This window comes from Leptosomus discolor, chromosome 3 (genome assembly GCF_034619465.1).
Source record: "Leptosomus discolor isolate bLepDis1 chromosome 3, bLepDis1.hap2, whole genome shotgun sequence".
In the NCBI taxonomy this organism is placed as follows: domain Eukaryota; kingdom Metazoa; phylum Chordata; class Aves; order Leptosomiformes; family Leptosomidae; genus Leptosomus; species Leptosomus discolor.
This window is the reverse complement of record NC_141393.1, coordinates 19907680-19928046: the sequence shown is the minus strand read 5'-3', so window position 1 is coordinate 19928046 and position 20367 is coordinate 19907680. Positions and strand designations below refer to the sequence as shown.

The following is a 20367-nucleotide window of genomic DNA, read 5'->3' as shown; positions in this document are numbered from 1 at the left end:
AACAGGGAACAGTTAACCTTTTTTTTCCCCAGAAGATCAAAGGATTTAACTTTCAAAAGCATGGCAATCATTTTGGTGTGCAACAGTAAGCAGCTGCGGTCATACAGTATTTGTACACAGTCATTGTATTTCTCGTGCTGCTCTAGCTCCTATTAAAGTGATAAATAATTTTGAATTGGATCTGACATTTTAAAAATCGCTGAATTGGAATTTGTTTCAGCAATAGTTTACACATGGCTTATTAAAGTAGTATCAGATGTTTTGTAAAACCAACAGCATCCCATTAACAGAACAAAGTTCCAAGTATGTTAATAGCTACCTTAAGAAAATGTTAAGATAGCCACAGTAAAAAAAAAGAGCTAAATTAGGTATTGAAGCCTCTCAGAGTGCTATAAGAGGTGACTGAAGTTTTTTTTGTACATCTAAGCCTTCCTCTCTGCCTGTATGCTTTGCCGAATTAAGCAGAGTAACTGCAGGTGGTAGCAAAGATGAATACGTCCAAGCTGCATAATGTGCTCCAAGTGACAAATTCCAGTGCTTGAGTGGGACTGGGTTTATTCTGATGTCGTAGATGGAGGTCAGTGATCAAATCTGAATGTACACTTGAAATCCTGAATGCTTTTCCAACATTTGCTTTATTCGGTACTCATTCTTATAACTACTAATGTTGACTATGTGGTAAGGTATTCACCTGAAATACAAAAGGTACTCATGGCTCTCAAGCAGGAGACTGATAAAAGAGGCTTAGGGGAATAATGGTGCTACTTTTTCTTTTTTTTTTAAGAGATCACTCGAAGTCTTGATATCCTGCAGCTGACCCAGAAACCTAGAATCATTTTTTGGCAGTGCACTGAGTTAAGTGCTATAGTTTCTTCAGTTTTTCAATGCCCTATATTTTTTTGTGCTTGGAAATCACCTCTCCACTGTAACCTAAAGCTAGCCAACTCCTCCTTCCACCTAGAAGCTATGTCATGATTTTAAATCAGAGGAAGACATGGATGTTTGCTTTTATTGTCCTCTTATAATAACATTATGTGAAAGATGGCATTTGTTGCACAGGCCGTTCTTTCTCTGGTGATCATATTCCTGTGACTTGTAACGTCGCTATCAGTCTTCATAGTCGCTAAACGTGAAGTCGTTTTTTCAAGTCAAGCAGATTTAATTTTGTTGTAATTAAAGCATTTTCCTATTACCCTCTTTCTGCTGTAAACAGACACTTTTGTAAAACATTTGCATAGCTGGGACATGTTTCACTGCAACATATGGAACTACAGTACTAGAATTAAATGCACTCTAGTAGTGAGTAGTAATGAGACTTGGCAGGAATGTTCTCCCTGACCCGTGTTTAATCGGCCTGTTACTTGTCACAGTGTGCTGTCGTGTAATTTATACGTTCCTTCATTACTGCTTCTTACTCTCCCCTTCTTGCTACAGTAATTCTTACTTCATGTATTGTGAGAGCTGGTATTGGATCCTGTAAACTTAAATTTGGACAACGGTAATCACAATCAATAGCTTATCTGAAATTTCAATTGACAAGCATGTAGCAAATCTTCTTTAGCACGTATACATCGAATATCATGCAGATGAGTAGCTTGTTTTTAATAAATGAACTACTCCCGTCATCCTCGGTACAATTAGGCTTGATCTGTGCGTTGTACAGATTAATGTCACTTCCTTCAGGGCTCATTCGTAGTTGGAGAAATGAAGCAGGCTACATGTATATAAACTTCTTGAGGAAAATCACTGAAAGGACTGAAGGAATTTTCTCTGTGATTCAGTAGTAGCCTGAGAGTAGAATAATAGCTTGGCTTTGTAGACCCGCTGCTTTTCTGCCACGTGTATGTGGTAGGAGGAAGAGCCTAGAGCAGGTTGCAGAGCTAGCATTGCCTCTCCCCCTTCCCAGGAGTTGGAAATAGGTTCTGTATTTTGAAAAGTGGAGGGAGGGAAGGGAGGGAACTGTCTGCTGCAAACCTGTTGCTCATCTAAAGATTGGAGAAGTGAGGTGCAAACTTGAACGTTTCAGAGCTCAGGAGCATCCTTCTTAGGTATTGAATTCTTTCTGTCTCTGTGAAAAATACTGATACGTTACAGCATAATTCTGTTGGGTTGAGATACACAGTACAAAACCTGCTGCTTATGGGCCAAACCAAATTTGGCTGCATTACTATTCCTGTATACTGTCTGAAATAGAATTCCTTTACATCTGGTGGGGAGTATGTTGGGTTATGATAATTTTATTTAAAATAATTTTTGGAGAGAAAGCAAAGCCTTTTGGAAACTCTAAATCTTACCATTTTAAAAAATAGATGAATAAAAATTTCCAGTACACTGAAATTGAACATGGGGTTATGTGAAAATCAGTGGGACGTTTGACCCTCTTCCTCCAAAGGGGCATGAGGAAGACCATCAATATTTTACATTTAATAACTGAATTTGTCATGAGCATGTTTTTGTTTTGGTTTACAGATCAACCGTGGATTTGGAATATTCCTTACACTAATGCCCCTGATACACATGGAAATATGTGGGTTCCATCATGAATGTTTCCAGTGCTCCATGACATTTCACTTACTGACACTGAGCCTGCCACACTACTCGGAAGACTGCTTATTTCTGGTTTTTTTAAGCTATGTCTGTTATAGTTGGCTAATTTGTAGTTGCAAGAAACATTAAAATGTTGATAATGGGGAGACTCTTGGAGAATCTGTAACCATATTATTATAAATGAACCTGCATTTTTAAGTACCTTTTTATATGCTTTTTCCTTACTGTGCTTCTTAATATGCTTTTCAAGATTAAAACAAGTGTAAACCGTTCTCAGAGGTTCTCTCTGCATTTTTAGCTGTAATGAATTTAAAATTTACTGTTATGTGAGTCTGTCAGTTGGCCCCAGAAGCTGGAATAAAAGTTACTGTATGTAAAATTTAAATAAAAATAAAGTCAATCTTGTTTATATTTCCTTTGTTCCATCTTCTTCTGAATGCATCCATTTCAAATTGGATTGAAGCTTTGCAATTATTACTTCTAATGCAAGCTCCAATATTTGCTGTTTTGGCCTCTTGTCAGTTATTTCCTAATCCTCTTTGTCCCCCTCGCAGACACCCAAGTACTGTCCAAAACGCCAAATTGAAGTGGATGGGCTTCGGTGCTCAAGAGTGGTGTAATGGTTTTACATGACAAGGTTTTGGTAGCAGGGGCGTTACAGGGGTGTCTTCTGTGAGAAGAGGCCAGAAGTTTCCCCTATGTTAGATATAGCCAATGCCAGCTGGCTCCAAGAGGGACCTGCTGCTGGCCAAGGCCGAGCCCATCAGCGACAGTGGTTGCGTCTGTGACAACGTGTTTAAGAAAGGGAAAAAGTTGTTGCGCAGCAGGAATTGCAGCGAGTGAGAGGAGTGAGAATATGTGAGAGAAACATCCTGCAGACACCCAGGTTAGTGAAGAAGGAGGGGGAGGAGATGCTCCAGGTGCCAGAGCAGCGATTCCCCTGCGGCCTGTGGTGAAGACCATGGTGAGGCAGGCTGTCCCTCTGCAGCCCACAGGTGATGGAGCAGATATTTGTCTACACCCCATGGAGAACCACGCTGGCATAGGTGGATGCCTGAAGAAGGCTGTGACCCCATGGGAAGCCTGCACCAGAGCAGGCTTCTGGCAGGACCTGTGACCCCTGGAGAGAGAGAAGCCCACGCTGGAGCAGGTTTGCTGCCAGAGACCCCATGAGGGGCCCATGCTGGAGCAGTCGGTTCCTGAAGGACTGCACACCATGAAGGAGACCCACGCTGGAGCAGTTCATGAAGAGCTGTAGCCTGTGGGAAGGACTCACACTGGAGAAGTCATGGAGAACTGTCTCCTGTGAGAGGGACCTCACACTGGAGCAGGGGTAGCATGTGAGGAGCTCTCTCCCTGAGGAGGAAGGAGTGGCAGAAGAGCAGAGTGATGAACTGACCCCAACCCCTATTCCCTGTCCCCCTGTGCTGCTCGGGGGGAGGAGGGAGAGAAATTGGGAACAAAGTTAAGCCCAGGAAAGAAAGGGGGGGGCGGGGAAGGTGTTTTAAGATTTGTTTTTAATTCTCATTTCTCCTCTCTGAGTTGATTTGTAATAAATTACTTCTTTTCCCAAGTTGAGTCTGTTTTGCCTGTGACCATAAATGCTGAGTGACCTTCCTGTCATTATCTTGACCCATGAGCCTGTTACATTTTTCTCTCCCCTGTCCGGTTGAGGCAGGGAGTGATAGAGCAGCTTCAGTGGGCACCTCACATCCAGCCAGGGTCAAGCGACCACAAGTAGTCTTAACTAGTGTTGCGGGATGTATGAACAACTGGTCCTGCAGCCTAGATATCTCGTAGCATAGTCTGGTACTTCATTCAGAATTCCCTCTGGATCCCAAATAATCTGACTGGGTAGCTGTTCCAGTGCTCCTTCATTCATTTTGCAGTGTCATTCCCCAAGACGGTTTGGAGTACACTGGGAGTGCACTACTTCCTAATGTTTATCTAATGTCTGTCCCTGTTTCATTCAAAAATTACCATAGAAAAGGTGTGTGTTTAGGAAATTGGAATGGCATCTGCCTAGCAAGGAGAAGTTTTCTTTTGTTTTCCCACACTGTCACAGACCAATCCATAGAGAAACTATGAAGTACTGCTTCTTTTCCATCTTCCATACCCTTTCCCTGTTCTACCCTCTCCAGTTACATTCAAGTTCTCTGGTGCAGTTATCCGATGGTCTGTCAAATCAAAAAGGTTATGGCTTTGTAAGGGAAATTATTGTACAGTCTCTTATTCAAAGGGTAAATGGAGCTAGATAGTGGAATAGCCTTGGCTATAAGAGAGGAATTTTACACTCACTCTTCACAGCAAATGCCAGGAACTTGGGTATTTAGGTGGCTAATTTCTTAGCTCATGTTGGCAATTTAGAGGCCCAGTAACCATTATTAATTCTTTATCTGGTTTTGAGAACTTTGTGAATAACGTGAGCCAAGTACGGGTCAGAGTGCTGCTGGGATGTCCATGGAACAGATAGGAAGATTGCTTTCTGCTTTCACCTTCCCTTGGTTCTATATGCAGAATCTTTACTGTTTATGTTACATGCAGAAACTGAGTCTGTCCCTGATGACCATGATGACCCTGAAAAGACAGGGATCAGAGAAGGTAACATGAAAATGGAGCGGTGTGCTCTAAAAACCAAGAACAACTTCATAGCCATTGTTACACTTTCTTTTTAACAGAGTATTATCATTTTAATTATTTTCATTCTGTGAGAATTAGAGAAATCATAAGTAGGAAGATGTCGTCATACGCAGAAAGCTTCAAGAGTTCTAGAAGGTCAGCTAAAAATTGATGGACATTTATCCTTAATTTGTGAAGAATATGTTTTATTGATGTTACATATATGGGTATTTCTGGTTTTGTCATAGAGTGGTTTGACCAGCTCTGAGACATTCCTGGTTAAATTCCAGCTGAAATTTTTCAGTTTCCAGGAACTTGTCATGATTTAACTTCAGCTCTCCAGGGCTCAGATTAATGCAGTGTCAGAAGATCCTTCCGAAGTCCATTGGTGGGAACAAATAAACCAAGTGATCAGATCTGCTAGGAGAACTCAGGGAATCTTTCCAAGGCAGAGCTGTGACCCAAAGCAACATGGACTGTGGTATGAGCACGGAAGTGTCACTCTGCTGGGTGGCAGAGGTGGAGGAAAGAGTGAAGGCTGGGGGTTTGGTTTGCTGGGCAGTATGTGGTGTGAGGTGAACTGATGGTTCAAATAAAGGTTGAGTTTGGTTGAAAGAGAGATGCATGTAGTTCTTTTTCAACTGTTTAAACAATGCTCTTCCAGAATGGCAAGGGAAACTTGTTTTGAAGAAGCTGTCCGAAGATAACTAAAACTCCAGGGTAGCAACAGTCTTTTTCAGTCAGTCCTATGCAGCCCAAACACAGCTGGGCTTCATGACACATTGGAGCTGGGCGGAAGGCTCTTGGCAAAACCTTTGTCAGAAAATGCTGTTTAATAGTTTTCTAGATGTGCAGCCTCTCAGGTGCCAAGACAGACTTAAGAACACTTCTTAACTGTCTGAATAGAACTTTAAATATTTTCTTGTGCAGAATATTTTGAAATTCCATTTTTCATACCACCGTAATAATTTTTTGTTTCATGTCAGGGTCCTAACATTTGGAAAGTGGAACTATGAATAAAGAGAAGGAGAAAACAGACAAATTACTCCAACCCATAGCAGAATGTCTAACATATGTAGCTGGATTTGACTCTAGGATCTTTGCTTAAAGTGATATTTAGGTCTGAGACCCCTGTGTTTCTCCTTTATTTTTAAAAGGGAGTTCAAATTTTTTTAAAAAAAAAAAAAAAGAAAAGAAAAGAAAAGAAAAAAGGCAATAGCATTGTCTGTAGAAGTAATTGTTATTCAACACAACATCTTTTTTGCTCAATAAATTGCTGATTAATTTCTCTTGCTACTGCTGACAATGAATCTGTTCTGGTGCCTGTTCAAAATTAAGTGCTTCCCATTACAACAGTGTAAGAATTTATTGCTAATGCGTATCGGTACATGCTGGTGCAAACAACGTGCATACATTTCTGCAGTGCTGCTAATTAGGTTGTAAAGAAGGAAGTAGTGCATTTTTCTGTGGCTAAACGGGTAAAACGATCTGATCGAGCCCTAGCCAATTTTAATGGCCAATGCAATCGGTCATGTTTCATAAAAGCTCAGCTGCCTCCTAACCCCCCAGCTGTACAAGGTCCCGTGCTGGTGTTACAAACCATCCATCAGAGGTCACAGCATGGAAGGGAAGCAGACTGCAGAGCTGCCATACACCCTGCAGAAGGAGAACTCAAGGCGGATGACTGGAAATTTGGTTTCACGGCGGCACTTCCAATATCGGACTGCATTGCTGTAGCCATTGGGATAATACCAGCTTACTCCCTCCTGGGACAAGGAAGGAAACTTAGTGGTTGCCTGTGATTCTGAAAAGGTTAAATCTTCTCCCAAGGGCAACATAACACTGTGCAGTTTCTTATTGGAGTTGCATAGTAAAGCAATGATCTAATTTTGGTTTGTTCAAGACCACGATACAGTGACCTATCCAGAGTCTTCTCACCGCACTTGAGACTAAATCCAGCATCACAGAAGTAAAAAGGTGTAAAAGGTACCATGTGTTTTGTTCCACGCTAGGTGTGCAAACACGCAACAGTATTATAGCTGTCTCATTTGGCGACTTTCCTAAATGCGTCAATGTGCTTTTTTCAGCAATTAGTGATGTGTTAATTCCTTGTACTTTCTTCTGCTAAGACTTTCTATCTTTTGATATTCTAGTCTTCCAACAAATGTGATCACAGTAACAGAAATAACTCCACAAAAAATCCCACGTAAATTAAAATAAATAGAAATGTGATACCAAGAACTGAATATTGAAAACAGTAAATTAATGTAATATATAGATATTCACTGTGACATACTCTTGCAACCCAATGTGTGTATTTAAAAAAGCTAGAAAGGAGATGTAATGTTCTTTATAATGCTAGATGCTACCTAATCCCACAGATATTTCTACTGACATCAATAGATTTGCTGACATTTTACAGCTGTGGAATTAATCACTGTGACCTGGGATGTCAGAATTTTAGCTGAACACTGACAGTAGTCACACCGTTCCCTCTCTCTTACCTCTGAGTTTCTTTTAATCTAAGCAACTGTAACTGGAATCCTGAAGGGCAAAAGAAACTCAGCAAAAAGTACTGGAGGCTGAAAGGAGCTGTGTAAGTTCAGAAAGTTCCTATGTTAATCTACAGTCTTTATATCCTTGGCTTTTTTCTTTTTGTAACATACTAAAATTTCTGCTTCTCCATTTATCAAAATTTTATCTCCTCTCAAGCTAATTCACAGTTCCTGCTTTGTAAATGTTGCTGCAGTGCTTTCAATGTATTGTGACAAACAGTAGAAAGTTCTTCCTTTAGTTGAAAGTATTTCCTGTCGCTTAGAATGGAGGAATGCAAGGGGGCTTCTGGATTCTTTTACTAACTCTATTTCTGATTCCATTCTGATGTTACACAAGTTGACTTGTGTGTTTCTGTTTCTCCCTTAACATGCACATCACTATGGTACACAGTTCTAGTACCAATAAGCATGAACAAACAAAAAACTTTGCTCTGAATTCTGGCTGTTTGTTATTCAGTTTGGAAAACCAAGCTATCCACCCATGTTTTTCTTACCTGTTGAAATGCTGGAAGATAAACTTCCAGCAAATGCAAAGCGGCTTCCAAAAGTTGGAAGTTGTTCTTAAGGAGTCCCTTGAAGGGACTTTTAAGTCCTGTTTCTCTCTGCCTCACTTTTCCAATTGTAAAATTTAATTCGCAAATATCTTCAAATAAAAATACCCCTCTAGGGTATTCTCTAAGTATAGATGAAATATCATCTTCCCCAAGAAGACTGAAATACAATTATCTTTATATCAGCCATGCTTTAGAAACTGATGTGAAAGAGATGGGAAAAGTTTTCACATTTGTCATTCCTGAAAGTCTCTTTTGTACAGCCAGGCTCAGTCATCTTTACTGCTAAGCATTTCTGCTTTGTGACGGACGAGTATACTAGATAAAGGCAAGAAGCAACATTCCAGCTGAACATGAGCCAGCAGTGTGCCCAGGTGGCCAAGAAGGCCAACAGCATCCTGGCCTGTATCAGCCATAGTGTGGCCAGCAGGAACAGGGAGGTGATCGTGCCCCTGTACTCGGCACTGGTGAGGCCGCACCTCGAATGCTGTGTGCAGTTTTGGGCCCCTCACTGCAAGGAGGACACTGAGGTGCTGGAGAGTGTCCAGAGAAGGGCAACGAAGGTGGTGAAGGGTCTAGAGCACAGGTCTTACGAGGAGTGGCTGAGGAACCTGGGGTTGTTTGGTCTGGAGAAGAGGAGGCTGAGGGGAGACCTTATCGCTCTCTACAGCTGCCTGAAAGGAGGTTGTAGTGAGGTGGGGGTCAGTCTCTTCTCCCAAGTAACAAGCGATAGGACAAGAGGAAATGGCCTCAAGTTGTGCCAGGGGAGGTTTAGATTGGACATTAAGAAAAATTTCTTCCACAAAAGGGTTGTCAAGCACAGGAACAGGCTGCCTAGGGAAGCAGTGAAGTCACCATCCCTGGAGGTGTTTAAAAGACGTGTAGATGTGGTGCTTAGGGACATGGTTTAGGGGTGGACTTGGCAGTGCTCTAGGTTAACAGTTGGACTTGATGATCTTAAATGTCTTTTCCAACCTAATTGATTCTATGATTCCTTACTTTACATTCAGTAGGACTCCCCCAGAGATGCAATTTCTTTGAAAATTAGCAAAGCAACAGGGATGTTGAAAAGTTTAGGCTACTCTACATGCCCTAAGTGTCACAGGTTCATGAAGTTTCAGGATTTTTTTCAAATTAGTTTGTTAACATCAAGGTTATTAAGTTCCAGAAGAGTTTTTGTTCATCATCAAAGGCAATAGAAGTCTGGTTTCTTTGCTCCTCTAACAAGATGTCTCATTATGTATAAAATTTGCTCAGGAGTAAATTGCAGCTCTCCATAGCTTCTCCCAAGGTAAGCAGTGCATTTTAGTTAAGTGTTCCAGCTTATCACTTCCAAAGATGTTCAATCAAAAAATACTGACATTGTCAGTGAGAGACAGTAACTAAATCTCTGTGTGAGTCTTCCAGGTAATTTGCTGATGCATTAATCATAGCTCTGTTCAGACCGGATGTCTGTTGGTAATTGTTACCAGGGTAGTCAGTGACAGTAGCTGTCTTAATTACAGCGTTATCATTTACACATTATCAACAGAACTAGTAAATACACAATTTTTTCTTGTATTATTTACAGTCTGCTAAGCCTCACTGCCACCAATATTTTTGTCACTAAATACCTGCACACATAGACACCAGGGAGCTGCATGCTTGTGGTGCTGAGGGGTAGGGCACCAATAGCAGGTTTCCTGGTAATGATGCCACAAGTGTCTGTACTGAGGTTAATAGCAAGGCATGCAGTGTTCGGGCTCACAAGATCTTAACTTCGATTTGGGGTTAATTTAAATGTCAGCAAAATGTTTAACCATTTTTTTAAATCTGAAACTAAAAGATAAATTTTTTGTTTCCTTATGCCAGTGATCACATTGCATTTCTTTATTCAACCTTGCTTAAATGCTCTGAATGGGTGACTCCATCATTATACTGTTCATGCTCTCCACACACTCAAGTTTTTCTAGCTATCTACCCAAAAGCAATGGGAATAGTGACCATTCTTACAAGAATGTGTTCTTTAGAATGAGTACCTTAATTAAAACAGGGGAAGCAAAGGAATAACAGGAGCTTAAAACAATAAAAGGTGCCACACTTGTGATATTTGTCAGCCATCTTCTCATTTTCTACTTCAGGATTCCAGTCAATATCAACTCAACACTCGCTCTATCCCTTAATAGGGAGCATGTCCTTAAAAAGCCACTTTCTCAAGAGATTAAATCACTGCATGTCCTTTATAGTGTTTTAATTTGGTGAAGATCAGATTTGACAAATTAAGGGAACTTGCAGTTTTTGATGCCCAGTGACAGTAGTATACTTCATTGTCTTTCAAAACTGTGCCAGATGTTTTTACCTGTATTAATGTAATGCTCCCTCTACGCCCGAGATCAACACAAAAATAACTATTTCTCACTAACAAAACAATATGTAAATAATAGGAGGAACTCAATATCCTTGAATAATTTTCCTTGGATAATGTGATTGTTCTTCATGTTCCTTTGGGCAATCTCGTTGATGTCATGGTTGCAAGCAGTTAAAGGCTCCTGTTCCCACTGGGCTAATCCAAGGCACCCAAGAACAACTTCGATGGATGGAGACTTCAGTGCAGACTGAGAGTGCTCCGTCAGCTCTGCTGCCTCTGCTGGGTGGGAGAGCACTGATTTAGATCCATCTTCTTTCTGGCTGGCAAAGACTGGCAAAGCAGGGAAATACAGGTGGGTTTTTTTCCTCTAATGAGGACTACCAATAACTTTAAAGATACATCAGCACTTTTTATGGAAGCATGTGATTACCTTTAGCACTTGGCACGGAGTCTGCTTAGATTGACTGGCATCTTGTCTTCCTCTTTTTTTGGCTGTTTAATGTCTTCCAGCATTGCTGCTAATTTTAATTGCCATATGTCAGTCTCTGCTGAAGACTAATGATAAGGGAATAAAATCCTGCAACATGATGTGTTATGTATCACCTATGAATAATAACAAATAGGAAAAAACAAAGAGGAAGCATGAGTCTCATTCATCCTCGGCTGTTGATTTACTGTGCAACATAGGAAAAGGACATGGTTTTTGTTAGTGGCTGCTGCCCAAACAGATTTGTTGCCACGCACTTGGTGATCCTTTCTCAAACACCGGCACAGAACTGTCCACAGTCCAATACCCAAACACACCTCAGGCTGTGAGACCATCAATGACTCTTACACTGAGTGTATGATTATCTGCCATTAAGGGAGCTTTCTAATTACTAAGACCTTAGTGTTTGTTCCCATTGCATTTTAACTGCAACATAATTAATAGAAAAGGGAGAGGGGGAAGTAGATCATAGAATCATAGGATTGTTTAGGTTGGAAAAGACATTTAAGGTCATCAAGTCCGACCGTTAACCTGGCACTGCCAAGTTCACCACTAAACCACGTCCCTAAGCACCACATCTACACGTCTTTTAAATACCTCCAGGGGTGGTGACTCCACCGCTTCCCTGGGCAGCCTGTTCCTGTGCTTGACAACCCTTTTGTGGAAGAAATTTTTCTTAATGTCCAGTCTAAACCTCCCCTGGCACAACTTGAGGCCATTTCCTCTTGTCCTATCGCTTGTTACTTGGGAGAAGAGACCAACCCCCACCTCACTACAACCTCCTTTCAGGCAGCTGTAGAGAGCGATAAGGTCTCCCCTCAGCCTCCTCTTCTCCAGACCAAACAACCCCAGGTCCCTCAGCCGCTCCTCATAAGACCTGTTCTACAGACCCTTCACCAGCTTCGTTGCCCTTCTCTGGACACGCTCCAGCACCTCAGTGTCCTCCTTGCAGTGAGGGGCCCAAAACTGCACACAGCATTCGAGGTGCGGCCTCACCAGTGCCGAGTACAGGGGCACGATCACCTCCCTGTTCCTGCTGGCCACACTATGGCTGGTACAGGCCAGAATGCTGTTGGCCTTCTTGGCCACCTGGGCACACTGCCGGCTCATGTTCAGCCGGCTGTCGACCAGCACCCCTGTTGCAAATCTGCAGTGGGTAAGAAAAACTTACCTGCACAAAGTTAGATAAGTAGAGACGTCCTTTATTAACGATGCGCACCGTGTGCACCGGGCACATGGGATCCTTCCCAAAGATGTCCGCCTGCATATTGCAGTCAACAAATACTGATATATTAAATTTATACATATTCAGTCTATACAATGCATATTTATTATAATTTTCTCGATGATTGGTTCTTCTTTTCTTGCTTCTGATGCAAATTAGTGCGCAGCCTCTGTCATAGTTTTCTATTGCTCTGTTTTGAGTAGGTGGTATAATTTGGGTAAGTGGTCCCTGAGTCGGAGGTCTCAACCACTCCTTGAATTGACCATGTATGGTCAGGGAACATGTCCTTGGCTCGTAGGCTCTTGGCTCATACCTACTTAAGTCATGATTCAAAGATTATACAAAATGGGTACCATAATAAATCCTATCTAGCAGACATCTTGGACTATTACATATTATCCTTGTTTCTAACCACTAACAGATCATTGGTTAATGAATACCTTAGGTCTGGGACTTTACAGGGGTAGGCTACCAGCATTGGCAGTACAGATTTTTTTTTTATATTTGATCATTTATTCCATTTGAGACTTATTTTCCCAAAATAATCATTAGTGTCTCCTATTAATATCCATTAATTAGAATTATTGATATTCAAATCAAGATGGGAAAAGTAAGGGGATTTCCAAGCAGTATCCTAAAATCCTAAATCTGGTGATTTCTGCAACACCCCCAGGTCCTTTCCCACCAGGCAGCTTTCCAGCCACTCTTCCCCAAGCCTGTAGCGCTGCATGGGGTTGTTGTGACCCAAGTGCAGGACCTGGCACTTGGCCTTGTTGAACCTCATACATTTGGCCTCGACCCATTGATCCAGCCTGTCCAGATCCCTCTGCAGAGCCTTCCTACCCCCAAGCAGATCAACACTCCCACCCAATTTAGTGTCATCTGCAAACTTAGTGAGGGTGCACTCGATCCCTACAACTATTACTGCAACTTGACATGTTGTAGCAATACCTCATTAACCTGCTCTCTAAAATAAAATATGTGTAGGTTGTCTTTCACTGGAAAGAGTGTTTATATACTAATATGTTTTACAGACCTGAATTCTAGCCCCCATTATTTTGAAGCAGAATTCAGCGCTGTAGCAATTGCCAGATATTGCTGAGTTTAGCTTTTTATAGTAACAATGATTTTTTCCAGAAGGTTTGGATCGAGAGCTCTTTGACCCTGAAAATAACACGTTTTCAAACCACATTGCCGTTGGAGAGCTGCCTCTGTCTTCCACACACGATTTCCCTTCGGCTGCCCGGTGTTGTAGGATGGAGACATAAGAACTTGTCGAGAAGGCAGGCCATCAGTAACCAGACCGGTAGAGAAAAAGGTGCCCTCTTTTGGCAAAAGGCAGGCATTTTTCTTGCTTTGGTAGTAGGGGCATGTCATCAACGGTGGATTTTCCCCCGGGTCTCTGCCAGAGCCCCCGTTACCCGGGGCGGCAGAGCGCTCCCCAGCCCCGCGGCCCGGGGCTGGGCCAAGGACGGGGCGGACGACGGCCCGCGGCGGGCGGGAAGGCGGCGGGCGCGGGGGGGGGGGGGGTGCAGCCCCCCGCCTCTCTGAGGTGTGGAGGCGGGGGGGCAGCCGTCCTCCGGCGGCCCGCCCTGCCAGGTGCCTGCCCGCCCCGCCCTGCCCGGATCACTGGGGAGACCCTCAGGGGCGGCGGCCTCGCTCCGAGCGGCGGCCGCGCCTCTGCTGAGGGGAGGTTCCCTCAGGGCGCGGGCCGGCCGGCGGCTCCCCGGTGGCCATGGCGCGGGCGGCCCGGGGTCGGGGGCAGCCGCCCCCCGCCGACCGGGGCGGCGGTGCCCCGCGGCGGCGTGGGAGAGCGGCGGGGCGAGCCGTCGCCGGTCCCGCCTCGCCCCCCCGGCAGGCAGGAGGCGCCTGGCGGTGTCTGTCCCTGCGCCCCGCTCCGACGTGCTCGGGGCGGGGGAAGGAAGGGGATATGAAACTGGCGGAGACGGGAGCTCGGCGCGGGGCAGGGGCGCGGCGGGGCTGAGGGGCTCTGCGGGACGGAACGGGACGGGACGGGCGGCTCCCTCGCCCGCAGGATGCGCCGCAGCCCGAAGCCCGTCCGCAGCGGAGCCGTGCCGGGCGCGGCGGGGCAGCGCCCTGCCCCCGGGGCGGAGGTGCCGGCCGGCTCCCGGGAGCGCCGCTTGCCGCCGCTGGGCTCCGCGGCTCCCTGAGCTCTGCGGCCGTGGCCCCGCGCACGCCTGGCGGGCGGCGCCGTGATGCCCGGCGGCGGCGGCAAGGCCCCGACGTAGCGTGGCGGCGCGGCAGCCCGGTCCCGCGGGGCGGAGGATGGCGTGTCGCGGCGGCTGCTGCTCCAGCGCGGGTCGCCTGAACGCGGACAACGCGCGGTTCCTCCTGCTGGCGGTGCTGATCGTGCTGTACATGCTGTGCGGCGCCGCCGTGTTCTCGGCCATCGAGCTGCCCACGGAGCGGGAGGCCAAGGAGCGCTGGGAGGAGCGGCTGGAGAACTTCACCCGGCGCCACAACCTCAGCCGCGCCGAGCTCCGGCACTTCCTCCGGGAGTACGAGGAGGCCAGCGTGGCCGGCATCCGCGTCGATGACATCCGGCCCCGATGGGATTTCACCGGCGCTTTCTACTTCGTGGGCACCGTCGTTTCCACGATCGGTGAGCGGCGGGACGGGCGGGGCCCGCGGCGGCGGCAGCGGGGCGAGGGCGGCCGGGGATGCACAGCCTCCTCTCTCCTCCCCAGCTTCCCGGGCTTACAGCGGGCTTCGTGCCGGGCACGGTCCTGTCTCCTCGCTGCTCCTTTTTTTTTCTGTTTCCCCCCCTCCTGCTGTCAAAGAGGCGCTGCCGCGGGGAGCACCACGCTTGCGGGAAGCGCCGTGCCGTGGGCGCCCCCGGAGGGTGCGGGAGCCGGGGCGGCGGCGGCCCGGCTGGGGCTGGCCCTGCGGGCGCCGGGCTCGGGGCGGACAGGGCAGCGGCCGCCTGGCTGCAACCCGGGAGCTTCGCTTGCCGGCGCGGGGGAACTTGGCATGCGGTGGCAGACTTAGTGAGAGAGCAGTCGCACCCAAAGCCGAAAGCTTTGAACAAACGCTATATGTCTTTTAAGTTCTGGGAAATCTTGCTATAGCAAATCTTAGATCTGGAGGTAGGTGGCTTCGTAGGCTGCAAGCCCAGAAGGGACCTTTCTGAGGATCTAGTCTGGTCTTAACAAGAACCGTAAAATAGATTGTGTAGTGTCCAGCTGTGAAGTGTACAGCTCGGAAAGGCTGTGTTTCAGACCGCTCGGTTTTTGCTCTTCTGGCTTTCTGAGGCAATATCAACAAGTCGGTGGGCACGGCTTATTTCGTTTGTGCTTAAAACCAAGTTTACTCAGGTTGGAGGAGCCTTCAGGGGAAGGTGATACTGAATAGAAATTCCGAGGGGGCTGATGAAAATACGTTAAGATGAAAAGGGACCAGGAACTGACATAAGCACCCCAGGGAGCCCATGGGTATCAACAGAAAGGCTTCGTTCAGGCGCCTGTGGACAGCTACACGCCCTGGAGAAACGGAGATTGCTTTAGTTAGAGACAGGCAATCTTGTGTGCATTTCCCACTGTGACAAATAGGGTCACTAAATCTTGGTAATGGTATCTCCAGTTCACATCAGTCTCCCTCCACGTGTGAAAGGGATGCTGAGGAATGATTGTTTAATTACCAACAGCAGTTCTTCAGGAAACCTTCATTAACACTTGTTCCCTCAAGAGGAGTTTTGAGATGCCTTGGCTTTCTGTGGGACATGTGAGAATTTGTGCTGTCCAGTGGTTCTGCTCAGCTTCTCCCTAATACTGAGTTTCTTGGGTCTGCAGTTAATTTTGTTATGAAAGATGTCATTGAGCTGGCTTTATATTTCCTCAGGGCATCAAGATTTGGGTGTTTTGTGTCCTTAGACTTTGAGTCTGTAAGACCAAAGAACTATGCTTAAATGTTCTGCTGAACTGGTAATTTAAAGAAATTTATAACATTGTTAAGACCATTTTGTGAAGTTTACCATTGTAACATCTCCCTTAAGGTGTGCTTCTTGTATGATCAAAATACAGTGTTGATGCTAACCTTTGCTACAGCCATAAAATTCAAGTAAAGAGAGCTGGGACCAGATCTGCAAAGTCCACCTGGTCCACTTCGGTTCCTAGAGGAGGTCAATTATATGCGACTTTTTTTTCCTGATAGATGTTTGTCCAAGCTGCCATTTCAAACCTACACTGTTGGAGATCCCACAACTTCCACAAGGAATCCAGCCTTGTGCATTATCCTCACCAGAAAAAAAGCTTTTCCTGACATCTACCTTACTGCAATTCATCGACTTGCATTATTTTTGTCTTAACCATCCTTCATACCCAGAGATTGGCCTCTTAGGTACTCAAGGACCGTTGTCATGTGTCTCTTCAGTCTTCTCTCAATTCAGAAAGCCACAATGTTTTAACCCCGCTTCGCAGTGATAGTTTCTTCTCACAGATATTAACTGATGTCAGTAGTTCTAAACATTAATATTTACCTTACATAAATGAGATTATTAAGGAGAGAAGGGTATCTGTGGTCTTAACTAGCTGCTTGCAAACACAAGCATCCACTTAGCCACTCACACTTTCTGGTAATTTCTCTGGCTTGCCAGTTTCCGCTGCCCACAATTTAAAGCTCCATCAATGTTTCTGCAGAAAATGTTCTCAAGAACCCTTTTTCCTTCAGATTGTGTATGGTCTGAAGGCTTTGGCGATTTACATCCTGTCCTTTCTTTTGACCTGGAGTTGTTCTTTCTTAGTCTTATCAATGGTGTCACTTTCTCAGTGTGTTTTATCATTTTCCTCATTCTTTCTTAATCCCATCTGTGGCATTGTGCTCTTTCAGTCATATCAATGGCATCCCTCTCTCTTAATCTTCTCAGTAGTGTTGCTGCTTTGTAAGACTGATTGTGTGTTTCAGCTCTTAGCTTGTGCTGCGGGGCTGGGCTCTCCAGACATTCACAAGACTGTTCACAAGACTGTTGTGCTTCAGCCAGATCCCCTCAGCTCTGCCATGAGGAGCGTTCCCCTGCTGGCTCGGCAACCACACACCCATTTTTATCAGCCGTACTGGGGTCCTAAGAACAGATTTTGTTTCATACATCTCAAATCAATACTTTTGCTTTCTTGTCAGCCCCTTCCAAATGGTCCACATCATCTTTCATGCCCCAGTACAATGCCCCACAATTAATGTATTACTCCAGCTGCGACCTTGCTAGTTCTGAGGATAGTGGAAGGATTATTTCATATGTTTTTCAGTTTATACTTCTGATGACGATATACATTTCTACAGCTAAATAAAATTTGGTGTCTTCAGTTAAAAGTGCATTTTCAGAAGTAGGTGCTTTTATGGCATATTCCTAATATCAGCTGACCTTCTACACTCAGTACTATGTGCTGGTATAGGAGCTTTTGGTTTAGCAGGTAAATTGTCAAAACAGTAATCTTTTATTTCTTTTGTAAACTTAGTATTATTTTTTTTCTCTTTTCATAGTGGAAATTATTTTGCTACTCCACTAGCGTAAATTTTTTTTCTTCTGCAGTAAATAAGGTGAACCTAGCCACTTTGATATACTGCTAAACATCACTCAAACATTACCTGTAGCATCAACTGCTTCCTGTACTGTAGCTGGAAAGAAGTACTATTATACATGTCAGAGGAAAAAAGAGAGTTTTGCAATATCTAAGGGAACAATACTGTCTTTTTAATTAAGATTCACATAAAATGTTTGTCACATAGGTATCGGAGCATGATATCAGTGCATAGAGTTAAGAGGTCAAAACTAAATATAACCAGCCTATTTTCATTTGTCAAGAAAACACAAAGCTAAACAGAGCTGAACTAATAAAAAAATTGTCTTTTTTCAGTTCAGTAGTTTAGAGTTTGTTCCATGAAAGGTTTATTCCTGGCAGTGCTCAGCCTGTAACTCCTATATTTTGATGTGTCTTTTGCATAGTGTGATCCAGAACTAAAGTTACCTATACAGTAAGTGGAAACATCAGAAATGAAGAAGGTAACCACAAATACCTGGCACGTGTGTAGTGGGCTCCTCCATATGCCCACTTTGATTTCCGATCAGCCCTTTGTCACGTAATGTAGTCTCCCTTTTGCCTAGAAATTGGGTGGTAGTTGTACTGTCTCAGGATGTGAGACTTCAAAGCAGCTTCTTTCTCAGCAAGGACTTGAAGCAACATCCCTGTGTTCCTGACCACCGGTCTGGGGAATAATTTTAAGCTGGGACTTCGTGTTTTCTGTTGAAACTCTTCCACTTCGCATAGATGAATAAAATATTCTGCAGACCAGAAAGTAAAACAAGATCAAAATCCCAGTTTGCACTTCAGCGAATATTTAGTTGGTTTATATGGGGAGGGAGTACGGCATTTGATAGACAGCATTAGACTGTAAGGTTGCAGTCATCAGCAGGCACTCTGATATCTAAGAACCTCTGTGGTGCCTTGGGACAGTAGTGCCTCCAAGAGGTAGGGAGCTGCTGCCCAGGTGTTTGAAGATCTATGCATTGGGTCACTGTTTATCTTTTGGATCAGTGCTTGTCTTTTGTGACAGGCATTTGGGCACTCTCAATTCCACTGGAAATAGGTGGACACTACTATTCTTGAGCAATACACAGGGTTAGCATACTGGGATATTTGCAGCACCTAGATCCTCCTCCGCTCTCTGAAACCATTGGAAAAAACTGTTACTGACTTCAGTTGCATCAAATGAAGAATTTATCAATCCATCAAGACACACATATCTCATGTACAGCTGTTTTTTCTTTGAATAACTTAAGAAAACTGAAAGGACTTTGTTTCCTTTTTCTTTTTAAAAAAACTATGCCCACCCCAGCCCATATTATGATCTTGATTCAAACCTGTTTATTTTAAATATAAATGGAATAAAATGTATCTTGTCATAAAGGCATAGCCTGAAGCAACTCCTCAAACTGACGTATGATATGGCTACCCTTTTCACAGGCTGGCGGAGGTTGGAGGGGATCCCTGGAGATCATCTAGTCCAGCCTTCACACTCCAGGCAGGTTCGGCTACAGCCGGCTGCTCAGGGCGGCGTCCTGTTGGGGTTGGATATCTCCATGGATGGAGACTCCATAAGCTCTTCAGGGCAACCTGTGCCAGTGCTTGACCACCCTCACAGTAAAAGAGTTTTTTTTCTCCTGTGCAAATGAAATTCCCTGTATTTCAATTTGTGCCCGTTGCCTCTTGTCTTTTCTGTGTGAACTATTTATAAGAAGTGAGGTAAAGGAGGAAATTATATCATCTTCACAAAACGAGGTACACTTTCTGGGAGAAATTGTCAAAATTTGCATCCTTCCTCTCTGCAAGAGGCTGCAGCATGTTAGGCTGGAGGTGTAAAGTCTTGGTGCAAGGTGAGAAAAGAGATTTGTCCACTGATGCATTACCTGAGGCCCAAGAGGTAAAATTTCTTGGAGTGAAGGGTGAGATTTTTACTGTAGGGAGTGATGAGCAACCACGCAGTGTGTTGTACAGAAGGGATAGGAGGAGTCACAGCATCTTCTTTAAGCAGCCTAGAGAGGGTTGTTCATGGGAGTGTCATTTACTAACCGGGAAATCTGCATGGAGTGAGACAGCCGCACTGTCCATATTCCAGCAGTCTGTTGCGGAGTGAGGGAGGGAGTGCTGATCAGTGTCAGAGAAAGTGCCTGTTTCCTCATTTTCATCTGTGTAAGTGCAGAACCTACTACTGAGTGGAGTTACAGCTGTCTTAAAAAAAAAAAAAAGGGGGGTGTGTGTAATGCCCAGCCAACCTGGGCGTTAAAACCAGAGAGCTGGGCTACTGCTTGTAGCCTTGAGATCACCCTTTACCATATGTAGAGTGAATAAACAGTGCCAAGTGCACTGAATGCTCCTCCTGGGGCCAAGGGCCAAGCTCACTCCTGGTGTTACAGAGCCCAAAGGATGCACCATTACCCAACCGCACCCTGCCTGAACTGCACCATTACCCAGCCATACCCTGCCTGAACTATTTGAATTTATAAAGCACAGGGTGCCTTGTTCTCC

At 44.7% G+C, this 20367-nt stretch overlaps 2 protein-coding genes across 3 annotated transcripts in view; both read left to right on the top strand.

Moving 5' to 3' along the window:
- Positions 1 to 2543, top strand: part of TDP1 (tyrosyl-DNA phosphodiesterase 1) — a 48234-nt gene extending 45691 nt beyond the window's left edge. Inside the window, exon 15 of the mRNA XM_086462697.1 lies at positions 2470 to 2543. Within this exon, the coding sequence (XP_086318823.1) occupies positions 2470 to 2543 (74 nt within the window). The remainder of the gene's footprint in view (positions 1 to 2469) is intronic.
- A 12074-nt stretch (positions 2544 to 14617) lies between these two features.
- KCNK13 (potassium two pore domain channel subfamily K member 13) overlaps positions 14618 to 20367 on the top strand; it is a 69616-nt gene continuing 63866 nt past the window's right edge. Inside the window, exons 1-3 of one of the 2 annotated variants that reach the window (XM_086463293.1) lie at positions 14618 to 14954; positions 19306 to 19367; position 19784. In XM_086463293.1, the coding sequence (XP_086319419.1) occupies positions 14618 to 14954; positions 19306 to 19367; position 19784 (400 nt within the window). The remainder of the gene's footprint in view (positions 14955 to 19305; positions 19368 to 19783; positions 19785 to 20367) is intronic. The other variant, XM_086463294.1, reaches the window with a different exon arrangement.